The sequence below is a fragment of the Notolepis coatsorum genome (genome assembly GCF_963971535.1).
Source record: "Notolepis coatsorum genome assembly, chromosome: 3".
Classification (NCBI taxonomy): domain Eukaryota; kingdom Metazoa; phylum Chordata; class Actinopteri; order Aulopiformes; family Paralepididae; genus Notolepis; species Notolepis coatsorum.
Genome location: NC_140167.1, coordinates 14,385,814 through 14,403,232, shown reverse-complemented (window position 1 = coordinate 14,403,232; position 17,419 = coordinate 14,385,814). Strand labels below are relative to the sequence as shown.

The 17,419-nt window shown below is 45.3% G+C and overlaps 1 protein-coding gene across 2 annotated transcripts in view; it reads left to right on the top strand.

The window, feature by feature from the left end:
• znf106a (zinc finger protein 106a) overlaps nt 1-16,910 on the top strand; it is a 43,908-nt gene extending 26,998 nt beyond the window's left edge. Inside the window, exons 13-22 of one of the 2 annotated variants that reach the window (XM_084310632.1) lie at nt 253-398; nt 2,216-2,350; nt 3,756-3,872; nt 4,596-4,787; nt 7,336-7,398; nt 10,161-10,280; nt 10,906-10,977; nt 11,332-11,403; nt 12,131-12,277; nt 14,217-16,910. In XM_084310632.1, coding sequence (XP_084166758.1) covers nt 253-398; nt 2,216-2,350; nt 3,756-3,872; nt 4,596-4,787; nt 7,336-7,398; nt 10,161-10,280; nt 10,906-10,977; nt 11,332-11,403; nt 12,131-12,277; nt 14,217-14,279 — 1,127 coding nt within the window. In that variant the 3' untranslated portion in view covers nt 14,280-16,910. Of the gene's footprint in view, nt 1-249; nt 399-2,215; nt 2,351-3,755; nt 3,873-4,595; nt 4,788-7,335; nt 7,399-10,160; nt 10,281-10,905; nt 10,978-11,331; nt 11,404-12,130; nt 12,278-14,216 lie in introns of both variants that reach the window. The other variant, XM_084310631.1, reaches the window with a different exon arrangement.
• The last annotated feature ends 509 nt before the right edge of the window (nt 16,911-17,419 follow it).

Genomic DNA, 17,419 nt, shown 5'->3' with positions numbered 1-17,419 from the left:
GAAAACAAATACGCACTTACACAAAAAAGACTGAGTAAAGGTAGGTTTTAGGGTGTCGAATCGGCTGACCTGATCTGGGGGAGGTGGTTCCAGAGTCGAGGGGCACCTTTTTGATTAGTTCACAAAACGTTTATTTGAATGGATATGATCATGACTCTGCCTATGTGGAAAGCTGTAGCACTGTTTTTTCCGATTAATTTCTATTTGTACCCTGCTGTGTGTGTGTGTGTGTGTGTGTGCATGCTTTAGTAGATGTTTCATCCGATCTCGGGGATGACGACATGCCCACCGAGGGCCAGTTTGAGGGCCACCAGGAGACGGTGAACTCCATGCAGATCCACAACGGGGTGCTGTACACCTGCTCCGGGGACCGCACGGTCAAGGCCTTCAACCTGGTGGTACGTTTCATCTTTCTAACCATCAACTTTAACCTTATCGTAGAAATCTAAAATAGGGGCGGCTAAGTGGCACAGTAGGCAAGGCCCTCGCCACTAACGCAGGAGATGCTGGGTTCGTGCCCAACTCTCGGCGTTGCTTCCGGCTTGGCTGGTCGTTCATACTAATACAATTGGCAGTGTTAGGGGGTGGGAAAGCCGGTGGGTGGGGATCGGACGTTGTGGACAGCGACTCCTACAGGTCGGTTGGTGCGCCTGTACAGCAGAAACAGGAAGTAGCGGGGGCAGCGTGAGCCTCCCACGCGTTACTCCTCGCCACTGAGAGATCGCGCTGTGCAGGTGAAAAGATGCGACGGCTGCCTCCTCGTGTACCGGAGGGGACACGTGATGCAAGGCTCGGTCCACATTGCAGCCGACCAGTGGGAGGCAACGTTCGAGACAGGGGAGGGTAGAATTGGATAATACGAAAAATTGGGATGGGAGAAAAATAGAAAATGGGGAGAAAAAGTAGATAAAAAAAAGAAAATCTAAAATAGATTTTTGAATCTCCCCCCCCCAAAGATATAGTGATATTTGACTTGCAGTATACGTTGCCCACTTATGTTTACATACAGAATATTCAGTTTGTTTGTTTTCTGGGCACATCCAGGACTGTGTACAGCCATTGAAGGTGTATTCCTGAAACAAAGCAGGACGTTTAAACTAAAGCCCTCAGATCATCTTCTCAAGTATCGTGAAGGAAATCATGAATTGCACGCGTTCCATGAAAATTGTATATATACCAGTATCTAAAATATTATTACAAGTATTTATAAATTGTTGTTTTAAATCTTTTTATTTTTCATGAGGTTTCACATTCAATCGACAGATCTACAGAATGTTCAGTGTCACTCTCATGAACAATTTTTAACAATTTTCCTTGTGCTCCCCACTCAATCCATTCTCCCATCTCTCACTCACACTCACACACTGGGACATACACACACGTACACGCGCACACACGCGCATACAGGCATACACACACACACATACACACATACACTTGCCCACATACACACAAATAAACAATTAGACAACAAAAAAAAGAAAATAATAATAATAAAAATAAAGTAAAATATGTAAAAAATTTATTTATAAATTGAAAACAGAACTGGTTGTATCTATAATCTATATTGCCTGTTCCAGCCACAAATACATTAAGAATCTGTGGGAAACGAATTCTGCTCTTAACAACAGAAGCAGAGGTATAAACATAACCTGTTCAATAATTACAAGTAGATAAGCAAAGTATCTAAAATATTATTACAAACTATTTTTGAAATCATGAAATCTCACACTCCTCATCAGATGTGTCTTAAGTATTTTCATTGACGTTTGTACGTTCTCCTCCCGGCTTAACTCCTCCTCCTCCCCTCCCGGGTTAACTCCTCCTCTCCTCCTTTCCTCTCCTCCTCCTCCTCCCCTCCTCTCCTCCTCCCCTCTCCTCCTCCTCCCCTCCTCCTCTCCTCCCCTCCCCTCTCCTCCTCCTCCCCTCCTCCTCTCCTTCTCCCCTCCTCCTCTCCTTCTCCTCCCCTCCTCCTCTCCTCCTCCTCCCCTCTCCTCCTCTCCTCCTCTCCTCCTCCCCTCCTCCTCCCCTCCCCTCCTCCCTCCTCCTCTCCTCCTCCCCTCCTCTCCTCCCCTCCTCCTCTCCTCCCCTCTCCTCCTCCTCCCCTCTCCCCTCCTCCCCTCCCCTCTCCTCCCCTCCTCCTCCTCCTCCTCTCCTCCCCTCCTCCTCCTCCTCTCCTCCTCTCCTCTCCTCCTCTCCTCTCCTCCTCCTCCAGACCCGTAAGTGTGTGTCTGTGTTTGAGGGCCACACCTCTAAGGTGAACTGCCTGTGGGTGTCGGCCATGCCGGGCCTCCAGCACCGCCTCTACTCTGGCTCCAGTGACCAGACCATCCGCTGCTACAGCCTCAAGGTGAGCGGCCCTTAGAGGAAACACTCCTCTCTTCCATGTGACCCTCTCTAAAGCTACACAGGCAAGGGTTCGCCTGGACAGTGTACTTATTATTTGAGTCAGTGTCAAGTGTTAGGGGAACCTACCCTTTATTTCTGGTGCAGTGTAGAGTCACCATCAATACATTAACCTTGTGTGAGAGTATACAATATTTGATGTAAAAGAAAACATCCAGTGAAAATAATCTAGTTTTTTGTTGAACAATGCCTGCGGTTGATGGAGAGAAGAGAATCTCCTGATTCAGATACAGCGATAGAGATGAAAGCGAGTCCTTTATCATAAACGGTTCCAAAGATATTACATGTTTTGCAAAACATGTCTAGTGCTGCGTGGCGGAGACACTATATTTATCGGACTACATTATTAGTATCACCACCAGCATGTTTCACCAGACAGAGTCCAATACATATTTTTAACTGCAAGAGAGAAGTGGGCAGTCTTGACATCTTCTTTTTCTATTCTTACAAACCAATGACTTGCACCTCTTTTGGGCGTGCTTTCTTTCTTTAATTTCTAAGCAGTGCTTAGTTACCACAGGTTGTCAGGTTATTAGTGGTGGTGGACCTGTGTGAGTTTGTGGTGGACCTGTGTGAGTTTGTGGTGGACCTGTGTGAGTTTGTGGTGGACCTGTGTGAGTTTGTGGTGGACCTGTGTGAGTTTGTGGTGGACCTGTCACCTGTGTGAGTTTGTGGTGGACCTGTGTGAGTTTGTGGTGGACCTGTGTGAGTTTGTGGTGGACGTGTGAGTTTGTGGTGGACGTGTGAGTTTGTGGTGGACCTGTGTGAGTTTGTGGTGGACCTGTCACCTGTGTGAGTTTGTGGTGGACCTGTGTGAGTTTGTGGTGGACCTGTGTGAGTTTGTGGTGGACCTGTGTGAGTTTGTGGTGGACGTGTGAGTTTGTGGTGGACCTGTGTGAGTTTGTGGTGGACCTGTGTGAGTTTGTGGTGGATGTGTGAGTTTGTGGTGGGCCTGTGTGAGTTTGTGGTGGATGTGTGAGTTTGTGGTGGACCTGTGTGAGTTTGTGGTGGACCTGTGTGAGTTTGTGGTGGACCTGTGAGAGTTTGTGGTGGACCTGTCACCTGTGTGAGTTTGTGGTGGACCTGTGTGAGTTTGTGGTGGACCTGTGTGAGTTTGTGGTGGACCTGTGTGAGTTTGTGGTGGACCTGTGTGAGTTTGTGGTGGACCTGTGTGAGTTTGTGGTGGACCTGTGTGAGTTTGTGGTGGACCTGTGTGAGTTTGTGGTGGATGTGTGAGTTTGTGGTGGACATGTGTGAGTTTGTGGTGGACCTGTGAGTTTGTGGTGGACCTGTCACCTGTGTGAGTTTGTGGTGGACCTGTCTGACCTTTCTTCTCCTATCCACCACAGACACGGCAGTGCGTGGACCAATTCTTCCTGTCAGAGCGGGTCCTCTGCCTCCACAGCCGCTGGCATGTTCTGTACGCCGGCCTGGTCAACGGCACCGTCGTCACCTTCAACCTCAAGGTGAGAACCACCAAGTGTAACAAAAGAATACATTCCAGGGTTCTGTGGTGACATTGTTCTTTGAAGGAGCAAATTAGGAGCGCTGTGAATAAATGATTTGTGAAAATGATTATCGATGTCTTCCTGGAAACATGCATTTATTTTTAAGAGCACATGCTACTAAATTGGTTACAGTAGCCAATAGAACCCTACATTTATTTTAAATGGTAAATGGACATTCCATTTATATTATACTGCATTTATTTTGCTCTTTTATCCAAAGCACTTTACAACTTATGCCTCACATTCACCCATTCACTCACACATTCACACACCGACGGCGGAGGCGACCATGCAAGGTGGCAACCTGCTCATCAGGAGCAGTTAGGGGTTAAGTATCTTGCTCAAGGACACTTTAACCCTTTCACTACCACACTACCAAATTGTTAACCCTTTCACTGCCACACTACAGACGGTTGACTGTTTACCCTTTCACGACCACGCTACAGAAGGCTAACCTAACCGTCTGTAGTGTGGTAGTGAAAGGGTTAACCTTCTGTAGTGTGGTCGTGAAATGGTTAATGCGCTGCCAGGAGAAGCCCCGGAATCGTGAAATGGTTAATGCGCTGCCAGGAGAAGCCCGGAATCGAACCGGGAACCAGACGACCGCTCTCCCCTCCTGAGCCACTAATCCTAATCTCACTCTCCCTCCTCCTCCTCCTCTCTACCTCTGCGGCCCTTCAGACCAACAAGCAGCTGGATGTGTTCGAGTGCCACGGGCCCCGGGCGGTGAGCTGCCTGGCCTCGGCCCAGGAGGGCGCCCGGAGGCTGCTGCTGGTGGGCTCCTACGACAACAGCATCAGCGTGCGGGACGCCAAGAGCGGACTGCTGCTGCGCAGCCTGGACGGTCACACCAAGACGGTGCTCTGCCTGAAGGTACGTCTGGGAGGAGCCTTTAATCTGTAGACTCTATACAACAGCTTGTCAATAGTGTCCGTCAGTAACCTGTCACACCAAGACGGTGCTCTGCCTGAAGGTACGCCTGGGAGGAGCCTTTAATCTGTAGACTCTCTACAACAGCTTGTCAATAGTGTCCGTCAGTAACCTGTCACACCAAGACGGTGCTCTGCCTGAAGGTACGCCTGGGAGGAGCCTTTAATCTGTAGACTCTCTACAACAGCTTGTCAATAGTGTCCGTCAGTAACCTGTCACACCAAGACGGTGCTCTGCCTGAAGGTACGTCTGTCTGGGAGCACAACATCTCAAGTTCAAGTTTCAAGTTTGTTTATTAGTTGTCACAATAAAATACATGTACTTTACGGTGAAATGCTTGGTTCTGTATGAGCCCCTGAGAGTGTGCTTCATACAGTAAAAAAAAGTAAGTAAAAAAGTAAGTAAAAGAGGAATATACAATATACAATCTAAAGTACAGCCTAAGTACAGTGAGTAAAAATGAGTAAACAGTGAGGTAAACATCTCTCTACAACAGCTTGTCAATACCGTAATTTTCGCACTATAAGCCGCAGCAGCTAAATTGAATGATGTGTACATATATAAGCCGCACTGGACTATAAGCCGCAGGTGTTTTAATGTTTAATTACCATGTGTAAGGGTTTGTGCACAGAGGGGATTGTCGGGAAAGAGATGGCTGTATGAGGAAGCTCCCATTTATTAACATTTTTGTTTAAACAGGAACGATAGCCAGTTAGCAGCACCGGGTACAGTAGGTAGCAACGTTAGCTCTCATAACGTTAGCCAGTTAGCAGCTCCGGGTACAGTAGGTAGCAACGTTAGCTCTCATAACGTTAGCCAGTTAGCAGCTCCGGGTACAGTAGGTAGCAACGTTAGCTCTCATAACGTTAGCCAGTTAGCAGCGCCGGGTACAGTAGGTAGCAACGTTAGCTCTCATAACGTTAGCCAGTTAGCAGCTCCCAGTTTGCAGCTCCGGGTACAGTAGGTAGCAACGTTAGCTCTCATAACGTTAGCAGCGCCGGGTACAGTAGGTAGCAACGTTAGCTCTCATAACGTTAGCCAGTTAGCAGCGCCGGGTACAGTAGGTAGCAACGTTAGCTCTCATAACGTTAGCCAGTTAGCAGCGCCGGGTACAGTAGGTAGCAACGTTAGCTCTCAACGTTAGCCACTTAGCAGCGCCGGGTACAGTAGGTAGCAACGTTAGCTCTCATAATGTTAGCCAGTTAGCAGCGCCGGGTACAGTAGGTAGCAACGTTAGCTCTCATAACGTTAGCCAGTTAGCAGCGCCGGGTACAGTAGGTAGCAACGTTAGCTCTCATAATGTTAGCCAGTTAGCAGCGCCGGGTACAGTAGGTAGCAACGTTAGCTCTCATAACGTTAGCCAGTTAGCAGCGCCGGGTACAGTAGGTAGGCAGCATGTTGAAAGAGGAGCTCTGAGCTGCTCATGCACTCCTCTTGCCGTAATGGTTTGTTGACGTGGTTGACGTGCACTGCTGCAGCAGATTTAGGAGTCTGATCTGATGGCTAACTTCTAAGAACTTCTACTCATGTACAATAGAGAGCATCTTGACCGGCAACATCACCTCCTGGTTTGGGAATAGCACTGCACAAGACCAAAGCAGACTACAAAGAGTGACACGTTCAGCCGAACGCACAATTGGAGGGGGGCTCCCCACCCTCCAGAACATTTACTACAAGCGTTGCAAGGGCAAGGCTAAGAGAATCATTAAAGACTCCAGTCACCCGAACAACTGCCTCTTTGAACTGCTGCGGTCAGGCAAGCGATACAGGAGTCTCAAGGCGAGCACAGAAAGACTCAGAAGAAGCTTCTATCCCCAGGCCATCAGGCTGCTAAACGAACAATGAATGAACACTACACAACAACAACCACCAAACGCACATAGCACACACATCCACACGCACACACTCACTTTAAACAAACACACTGTAGCACCCACTCCCCACACTTTATATTTATGGATGAAGGATTGCACTACAACTCGTACACCTTACTGTAAATTGTACCTAAAATTGTACCTCATCCCATTTCTGCTTTGCACTAGATAGTACTGTACATTAGTACACTGCATAGTATTGTGTATTGTATATTATATGGTAACTCAGAACATTGTACATATGTCTATACCGAACACTGTGACCTCATTTTTTCTTCTAAATTCATGCTATATTATGTTATTATGTTATTTGATACTATCTTGTCTAGCACAGTCTCTGGAGCGTAACAGTAAGAAGCATTTTGTATGAAAGTATTCTGTACTTCTGTATGACAACTATTAAAGAACTTGAACTTGGTCACAGAGCTGAGGGAGTGCGCCCAGTTAGCTGTAAAAATCCATAGATTAGCCGCAGGGTCGAAAAATGGGGGGAAAAGCCGCGGCTTATAGTCCGAAAAGTACGGTAGTTCTCTCTCAATAGCACAGTTCTCATGGATGGAAATTAACTAACCTGTTGGACGAGGTCTTTATTCAGCCTTCCTCTCTTTTGCTCTCAGGTGGTGAATGACCTGGTGTTCAGTGGCTCCAGTGATCAGACCGTCCACGCCCACAATATCCACGTGAGTCATTCAGTACATTAATGCACCGATACAGATACCGGTGTTCAGCTCAGATTCAAGATTCAATACCGGTAGTTTTATTCATTTGAGGTGGCTAAGTGGCGCAGTGGGCAAGGCGCTCGCCACTAATGCAGGAGATGCTGGGTTCGAGCCCAGCTCTCGGCATTGCTACCAGCTTGGCTGGTCGTTCATACTAACACAATTGGCAGTGTTAGGGGTGGGAAGCTGGTGGGTGGGGATCGGACGTTGTGGACAGCGACTCCTACAGGTCGGTTGGTGCGCCTGCGCAGCAGAATCAGGAAGCAGCGGGGGCGGCGTGTCCCTCCCACGCAGACCCTCGTCGCTGAGAGATCGCGCTGTGCAGGTGAAAAGATGCAACGGCTGCCTCCTTGTGTACCGGAGGGGACACGTGATGCAAGGCTTCGTCCACATTGCAGCCGGCCAGTGGGAGGCATGGCCTAACAGCGTTCGAGACAGGGGAGGGTAGAATTGGACAAATACGAAATTGGGATTGAAAAAGTGGATACAATTTTTATTTTTTTATTTATCACATACATACCAGGGCATACCGTGAAATGCGGTTGGCCATGCCCGCTTCGATTGTCCAATAAAACAATAGTAATAGTAATAAAAAAAAAAAAAAGATAACTAGAATAGACATGGTACCAGGCTGAAATAGATACTAGTTTAGGAATTCGGTCCGATACCAGGCTAAAATAGATACTAGTATATGATGTCGGTCGGTCGCTTTGGATAAAAGCGTCAGCTAAATGACAAATGATAAATGTAAATGTATATTGATTGATACCAGGCTAAAATAGACACTAGTATAGGATGTCGGGCTGCTCCAACGGATCACCACCTTAACGCGGTGGGGCAGTTTGTGTGTCTCAATGACCCCTAGAGCTATGTCGGCAGGAGTCTTGTACTCCTAGCAGGGTCACCCATGCCGAACAGGTCGAAGGAGAGAGACCAGACGAAGAGTGATCCAACTGGTCCTCCAGGTTGGGGGTTGGGCTGAGGGCTGATATAACCCGCTCCCGGAAAAACACTTTATTACAGAAACCAGAAACAGAGCAAATTCACACAATCTTCGAGACGCCATAGCCAGTCCTTCTTGCAACAGGAGAGATCGCGCCGCGCAGGTGGAAAGATGCGACTGCTGTTACCTCGAGTATCGGAGGGGACTCGTGCTATGTATGACTTAGTCCACATTGCAGCCGGCTTGTGGGAGGCAAGAAACAGCGTTCGAGACAGGGGAGGGTTGAATTGGATGATACGAAATTGGGATGGGAGAAAAATTGAAATGGGAGAAAAAGTGGATAAAAAAAAAGAAATTGGGAATTGGAACGTACAAACACTGTACAGGAGCGGCAATATTGCCATAGTAGCAAGAGAGATGACAACCAGAGGAATCGACATCATAGGAATCAGCTAAACACACTGGACGGGGCAAGGAAAAGTGGAGCTTGCAACCGGAGAATCCATCATTTACTCAGGAAGAGATGATGACAACCACAGACAAGGGGTGGGCATAGTGATGTCTAAAAAAGCAGCAAGAGCACTGATAGATTGGACACCAGTCAGTGAAAGGATCATTCAAGCTAGGTACCATTCCCAACACATCAAGCTCACAGTTGTCCACATCTATGCACCCACAGAAGATGCAGAGGATCAAGTAAAAAATTAGTTCTACAGGAGACTGCAAGACAAAAAACAAGAGGATCCTTGGCACACACTCAGAAAGAATCAAGAAACGGCTAAAAGCAAAGTACACAGAGAAGGATAGAGAAACAAAGAGAAGTATAAAGACAGACAAAAAGAAATGGATGGAGAACATTGCAAGTGAAGCAGAAGAAGCTGCAAGGAAACAACAAATGAAGACACTGTACAGTCTTACGAAGGCACTGTGCAACGAGAGACCTAGACAGAGCAGTACTGGACAAGAATGGCAACCTCATCAGCGGAAAAGATGCAGTGCAGGCAAGGTGGACAGAACCCCAATATAATAGCATTTACAGAGGAGTATATTAGATCTCTCTAGTGGAGAATAAAAAGAAATGTGTGTCCACTGACCCCAAACTGATGGTCTAAGTCTATACTGTTCAGTAAAAGCGCTGGATCAGATCAGCACTCTGGATCAGTATCGACAGTGAAAAAGTGGTATCTGTGCATCCCTAGTTAAAAAAGCAACCAACCAGGCGGTCAGGTGGCATAGCGGAGATTGTGCTCGTCACCAATGCAGGAGATGCTGGGTTCGAGCCCAGCTCTCGGCGTTGCCACCAGCTTGGCTGGCCGTTCACACTAATACAATTGGCAGTATTAGGGGGTGGGGAAGCTGGCGGGTGGGAATCTGGCGTTGTGGACAGCGATGCCTACAGGTCAGGTCTCGGCGCTTGCTAAGCGGGGCAGGACTTGGTGGAGATAGCGTGCCCTCCCACGCATTACACTTCACCAATGAGAGTCCTCGCTGCCAAGTGAAAAGACGTCACTGGCTGTCGGCGCACGTCTCGGAGGAAGCGTGCGATCGACTCGTGACGCCCTTGTACCGACTTGTAGGAGAACATGCATACAGCAGCCAGGTAGGGGAGGGGGGGGGGAATTGGCACAACGACTAATTGGTACGAGAGAAAATCAGAGAAATCAGAAATCAGAAAGAAAAAGAAAAAATAAAGCAACCAACCACGTTATGCTTCTTAAATGACACATCCCACGTCTCTTACCGTGACTCTTTCTCCTCTCGTTCCTGTTCCGTGGAGCAGACAGGAGAACTGGTGCGTATTTACAAAGGCCACAACCACGCGGTGACGGTAGTGGCCATCCTGGGGAAGGTGATGGTGACGGCATGTCTGGACAAACTAGTCCGCATCTACGAGCTACAGGTCTGTCTCTCTCTTTGCTTTAACGGTTCAGTCTAATCAAGCTCCATAAGAAGTCTCTATTCCTGTTTATTTCTCTGTGGTGTGGCTACCCATTGCTTTTAGATAATAGATTAGATTCAAACGTATTGTCATTATACAGTACAGTACAACGAAAAGAAGTTTGACATCCAACCAGAGTGCAAATGTAACAGTAAAGTGCAATTGTAATATACAATGAACAGGTGATTAAGCTGGGTATACAATATATATAAATTAGTACTACTACTACTACTAAGAGTAATAGTGCTAATCAGGTGTATGTACAGAGTTGTAGTATTATATTAATATGTACGGGTATGAAAATAATAAGTGGTACTGGCCAGCAGCGTAACTAGTAATTTTGTAAGAGTAGAACATGTCTCTATTCCTGTTTTCATGGTGTGGCTACCAATTGCTTTACGCTTTGGATCAGCGTAAAGATCTTTGGTCCCTTGAAACCAGCGCCATCAAGCCTAATTCAATCAATATTGAATCTAATCAAATCGGGACCTTGTGAATTGAAATCACATTGAATTGTGTAATCAGTGCCGATATCCGGTCCTAAATCTCATTATCTCCTGCTTGTTTTTTGTTTCCTTCTCCACAGTCACATGACCGGCTGCAGATGTACGGTGGGAACAACGACATGGTGATGTGTATGGCCATCCACAAGAGCATGGTGAGAGATCTGTCCACTCATGTCTCAGGGACGTCAAAGACTGTGTCCAGTTTGGTCCAAAACAGATCTTAGGGACCGCCCCGGGACGGCAAATGAAAAAAAAGGCTGAATTCATATACAACCGAATTGTCTGGATTTGGGATTTCTTATTTAAAAAATAAATGTCATCAGTTTGGGACAGATATAATTGTAGTTTGGAACAAGTTTCAGGATGTTTGTGAAAGTAGGCCCTTCTGTTCACTCCACTCACTGTGTCAGAACAGGAGACCTTTTAAACATTTATTTTTAAATGATTATTATTGTTATTGAAAACTAGGTGTTGTTAACCCATCACTTGTGTGTTTTATGCTTCAGATCTACACGGGATGCTACGACGGCAGTGTGCAGGCGGTCAAGCTGAACCTGATGCAGAACCACCGCTGTTGGGTAAGATGAGGGACGGGGGCGAATTGTAATAGCTGTGATTGTGGACGAATGGGACAAAATATTATCTTTGCAAATTTTGTATTCGTGTTGTATTTGCCATTCGGTACACACACATTCATCCAAGGCGCCGTACAGTGCCGTTGGTGCAGTGGGAATCAAACCCCCCTAACCCGCTCAGTGTTGGTGCCATTGGCCATATTCACACGGCGGCCAATTTGCTCTTATGTCATGCTCGAGTTGGGATTCCTTGCAAAACAGGGTGGAAAGGAATCCCAACCTGAGCATGACATAAGCGCAAAATTGCCGCCGTGTGAATATGGTCAATGCTCTATTCCAGGGTATCTGCAGGGTATTAAAGAGAGCTTGGTGCGTCTGGCGAGAGCTTGTATGGAACGTGCAAGAATTAAAATTGGCGCGCAGCCGCCAGTTCAGTGTCGCTATGTGTTGCTTTTTTGCTAGTATGGTTTAAGTTTAAGTTTGTTTATAAATTTTTTTAACCCAGGGACAATGCACATTAATCAACATCTTCAGTTTGTTTCAATGTAAATGTGCCAGAATTAGCTAATGAGCTAGTTTTCATCTGTAGTCCCTGCCTACCATGCATGGTCCTGGAATTGGTCTTGGGCGGGTTAAAACCACATAAATAAATCAAAACAAAAGTTTGACAGAATCAGGTTGTTGTTGATTCCAGATCACTAACGCGGTTGTGGTGTGTTGTGTTGACTAGTGGCACGGCTGCGCGATGATCTTCGGGGTGCTGGAGCACCTGCAGCAGCACCTGGTCAACGACCACGTCAGCCCCACCTGCCAGACGCTCAAGTGTCGCTGGAAGAACTGTGACGAGTTCTTCTCCTCTCGCAACGGCTCCAAGCAGGTCCGTCTCGCCCGCGCCCCCCTCCTTCAGGGACATTTCAAGAGCCGGGATGACTCCTTTTATTTGATTATTTTTAACTAAATACACCTGAGATGGTCATCTTGTAAACCTAATGTCATGGTTAACCGGGCCATCCTGCCTCTTGAAATAATCCAGTATTGTTGAAAAATAAAGAACTTGTTTAATTTATTTTCTTGAGAATCCTGTTTTCTTCCTACGCATTTACCTGTTGAAATGTTTTGGAACACGGTTTTGGTGCTTTAAATCGGTCAGATCCACACTTCCCCCGGGGGCTATGGGCATTTGACTTTGAACCGCCCAAGACTGTTTTGGAATGGAGTTGTGTTGTGTTGTGTTGTGGTTGCAGACACAACTTACCACACTTCCTGGTGTTCATTACGAATTCTACAGCTCTGACTCATGTTACTGTATGGCCATTTCTAAAAATACTAGGGTAATGTCTTGGGTTTTAGGAAAAGCAATGAGAGCCAGAGAAACTAGAGTAGAGAGGAGCCCCGATACAGCGATGGGCTCCACTATTTCTAGTACATGTTCTTCACACGATCAGATCACATTAGCATGTTGAATGGATGCTTAAGGCTGTTTGTAAAGTTTGGGGGAAGATTACCTTTTCCATTAGACGTTGCCTCCGTCATAGGTGGTGTCATTCCATCAAATTATTGGGTGTCGGGTGGCATGTGGTTTGGTCATGCCCCTACGTGACATTTAACGAGACCTATACGTGAGTAAGAGCTTTAGCTTGGGTTCCCTCGTTTGGTTCCCCTCAGGCACTTCCTGTGAACAGGTCTTTGACTCTTTCTAATTAAGATTTTATGGGCCTGACACCAGCTGGTTGGTCGCTATCATCTCTCGGGCCTCAGTTCCCACTTGGCATGAAGTAACTTTGGACAGCGGTCGCTATGGCGATACACCGAGTAGCATGGAATTGTGATTTCTGAGTTCTTTGTTTGTCCTGTGAGTGGGATGTGCTATATTTAAGCTGCTGCGATGCATGTCTCATGTCTCTTGACTCACAGGCAGCAGTTACAAAGATACTTAAACACAGGGACTAATAGTGAGACACAGTCTCAGAGTCGAGCACCATCGCCCTTCCTACCTATGTGTCTTCATCACACAGAAAAGTGCTGGACTATTTGCGTTCTCAGTACTTCTTTATGCTGTCTGTTCCAAATGTCTGTACAGAAATTGGAAAATAGTTGGACATTTGGAAATGTGTGTTCCCTGTGCTTTTTTCTTTCTTTTTTATTATTATACATTTTTTGTCTCCTTTTGTGTCTTGGCCAGGTCTCCCTCGGAAAGGAGATTCTCAATCTCAATGGGAATGTCCTGGTTAAATAAAAACTGAATAAGTTGCAGATATTTACAGTGAATGGTTGTCAAAACGACTATCTTATCCATACTGCTTGAAAAGTATTCCAAATTTGGTCTTTTGACTCAATTAATCATATCTCACTTTTGGTTACTAGATTGTCAAATCACTTCGGCTACCTTTTAGGAAATGTTTGTGAGGTTTTCATCTCCAAAGAGCAATGAGGAAAAGATTCACATCATAAGCGAATCTCAGGTTTTTGCCACTGCTGCCATAGTTTTGTTTTGTCCTGTTCTGTTTGCTCTGTTCTGTTTTTGTTTCTTAGTTTAGGTCACCGTTATCCTCTCCCCTCCCCCCTTTTTTGTATTATTGTAAAGCGCCTTGGGTACATGAAAGGCGCTATATAAATTCAAGCCATTATTATTATTATTATTATTATTATAGTGACATCACCATGGTGGCAACACGGTGAACATTCCGATAATGTGAACTTTCCGATGGTTTTGTACCCGGAGAACTTATAGTCACGCCAAAGTTTCAATAACCACTCGACTAAAAAACAACCCTTAAAAGTGCTTTAATTGTCTTTTCTTGTGTCCCGTCCTGCAGGGGATGTCCAAGCACATGCATAAACACGCCGAGGAGTTGAACGCGTCTTATCTCTCTTCCTGAGGAACCCGGCTGAACCGGAGTCTTGGAAGGCGGGAGGGGAGAACACGGCCACCCCGCCTCCACACGCCCTCCCATATTGGGAGGCTCCCCCTTGGACCTACTAAGCCGAGCAGTGCTCCCCCAGGAGTCTCGATAGGTGCTGAGTCTGACTTCATCCATTACCTCCACTGTGGGAATCCAGCTATAGCCCTATTCGCATGGGACTAGTATTTACGTGGGGACCCATGGTAACAGGAGATATTGTGTGATATCCAGATGCCCCTTTCGCACGGGATACGTTTTATTTACCCAGGTGTGTCCTGAGATTGAAGTTGAAAACCTAGTTTTGACTGTTTGGGTTGCGCGATCAAAATAGGCCTACTTCGACATTTTAAATTCAATTCTATGACAATCCATTGAACTGGATAACAGTTACAGTATCTGCACCAACTTCCGACAGGGGATATATTTAATATATATTTTTCAAGAAGCGAATTGTAGACCTATCGATCTCCACACTGAACCAGCTTGGTTTGGCATTTGTACTCAAATCGCATTTAAAACCTTCCTGTATCGATTTTACTACTACCAAAACATTTATTACCACCCCAAATTACAGAGATGCCGATTCGCAACGGGACTGATATTATCAGATGAGCACTGTGTTTACAGAAATGTGGTACGTAATTTGCGCTGGAATTTCTACTTTTTACAATTTACCGACATGGCAGATTCACACGCGATTGAGATCACAGACGTCCTCCGCAATTATTGCAAATGACTAGAGGTCCCTAGGTAATACTAGTCCAGTGTGACTAGGGGCTCCCTGGGTAACACTAGTCCCGTGTGACTAGGGACTTGTGTCGTCAATAGTCAGAGGGAGGTTGTGCTGCTGTTTGTTTCTCTTTTTTTCTTCTTCTTTTTTTTTACCTTCAACAAACATGCCTTTCTCTCCGTCTGTCTCTGACCATCACTGACCAAATAAGACAAAGAAACACAGGACTGTTTTAAAGGAAGAAACTCGGGTTACTGCTGGTATTTTAGAGAGTGATTGCTATGCTGTTTCAAACTGCCACGAATGACAAACTCGCCTCCGTTTTCAAAGACTGGACTGGCTACAATATGGCATGGGTTAGGAGATGTTTTTGTTGTTTGTTACGAGTGCAGTTGTGATGTCATGTTGAGCAACCTTTTAGTTTATTTTTTATTGCCATTATTCCCTCAAGGTGAACTTAAGTTTGGGTGAGAATAGCTTAATGGGTGCTTGGAACCCAACTGAGATTTCATGGTGTAGTTTGCCATATTTCAGTTCAATAGTGTGATCATATAAGAGTATTAAAGTTTTCAAGGAGTTCAATTGAAGTGCGATTTTAATTTTTTTCTCTTTTGAGTGATTTCCCCCCCCCCCTCCGAAACCCATGACTAACATTCTCTTTCTTGTTAGTGATGTGGGTTAATTTTACCTTTTTTATTTTTTGGTAACCCGTTTCGTTTTTCAATAACCTTAGCTAACATTCTCTTTCTTGTTAGAGACGTCGATTTACGCTTACGGGTTCATTTTTAACACGCTTTGCTAACAATCTTTTATTTTGTTGTCGTCAGTGACATGGATTTACATTTACTTTCGTTTCCCTTCTTTTCTTTTGCTCATTGATATTAAGGCGAAGATGAAGGACTTTGGTGCGGTGTGACTCGGTTTGAGGATTGCTCATGTTTTGCTGTGCTGAGGCAGCAACATGGCGGAGTGTTCTTGTGTGCGTGCGTATGTGTGTGTTAACGTTAGTTATTTTCATGTGTGACCGCGTTTCCGTGCGAGTGATTTTCCCCCTCGGTTGTCTGTAGTAGGACACGCACAGCGGGATTTAAGTATTCACGTTCTTTTTTTTATCCAAAGAACGATTGTGGACGTTCCGTTTTGTATCGACAGGATTCCTCGTGGAGTCTCTTTTATAGGGAGCGTGGAGTAGAATGCATGGAAGCCCCCCCCCCCCCCCCCCCCCCCCCCCCAGAGTAAATTTATATATTTGAACACTAGATGTTGGTGCTGAGGTGAAGGCTGTTGAGAGGAGGTGTTTTGAAGGAAGAGCTTGATGAACAGAATCAGGAATAATCTCCCATGCCATACTTCACACTCTTGAAAACACCAAGATCTACACCAGATACAAGACACAAGCTGATACACAAAGCGGGGTTTGTTTTGTTTTTTTTCTTCCCCCCCTTTCTTTAACTAAAGAGATATTTTTGAATGAAAACACAACACATTTTTTTACATTCAGTTTTAATCAAACGTGAAAGTTCAATAATGAATTCTTTCCTGGCATATTTGTAGCGGCAGCTCTCTTCGGTTGTATACAATGTTTGAGGTTTTTTAAGTTCTCGGTTGAAACCTGTAGTCCCACATAGCAGCGGAAGCAGCCGTTGTCTTCAGGACATCAGCACCTTAATCTGCCCACGGTTGTTTTAAACGCTGAGGGACGCATGCAATGTAACTCTTACCTGGCATTCCTGAGTTTCTTCTACAAGTTTTATTTCTTTTTTTGAGTTATTGCCAACAGTTGTGAAATTATAACAGATGTTTTATAAGAAAACGTTAATCTAAATAAAATTGTTAAAATAATAATAATAAAAAAAAAGGATTTGCAACATTGTAAACCAGTTTTATGTCTTTTTTTCATTTTCCCCAATGAGCTGTGTTACTTTTAAAGAGTATCCAGACATTAGCATCAGTCGGCTACGTGTAACTAGGAAGTAATCGCACTGTTCTTTCCTTAGATAAAAAGCAGAACGGCGGACAAACCGTTTCAATGTGAAAACCACCGGTAGAAGCAGTCAAACGCAAATAACTACACAATTATTTATTTGGTTAAAATGGTTAAAAAATTCAGTACACTCATTTGACCAAAGCTTTAATAGAAAACCACAAGAAAGCAGAAGTCCAACCCATAGCCATATTCACAACTCCATTTCTAGAAATTTGAGTGCTGTTGTAACTCTGCTTTAAAGAAAGCCGTCTTGCTCCACAATTGTCTTTTCTTTTCTTTTCTTTGCTTCTTTTGTTGTTTTTCTTTTTGCAGTGGAGAGTCTGTTCTTTGATTGGCAGGTTCCTCTAGGACCACATGCAGAACTGAAAGACTTGTAGACTGTACAGTTTTGATGGAAGA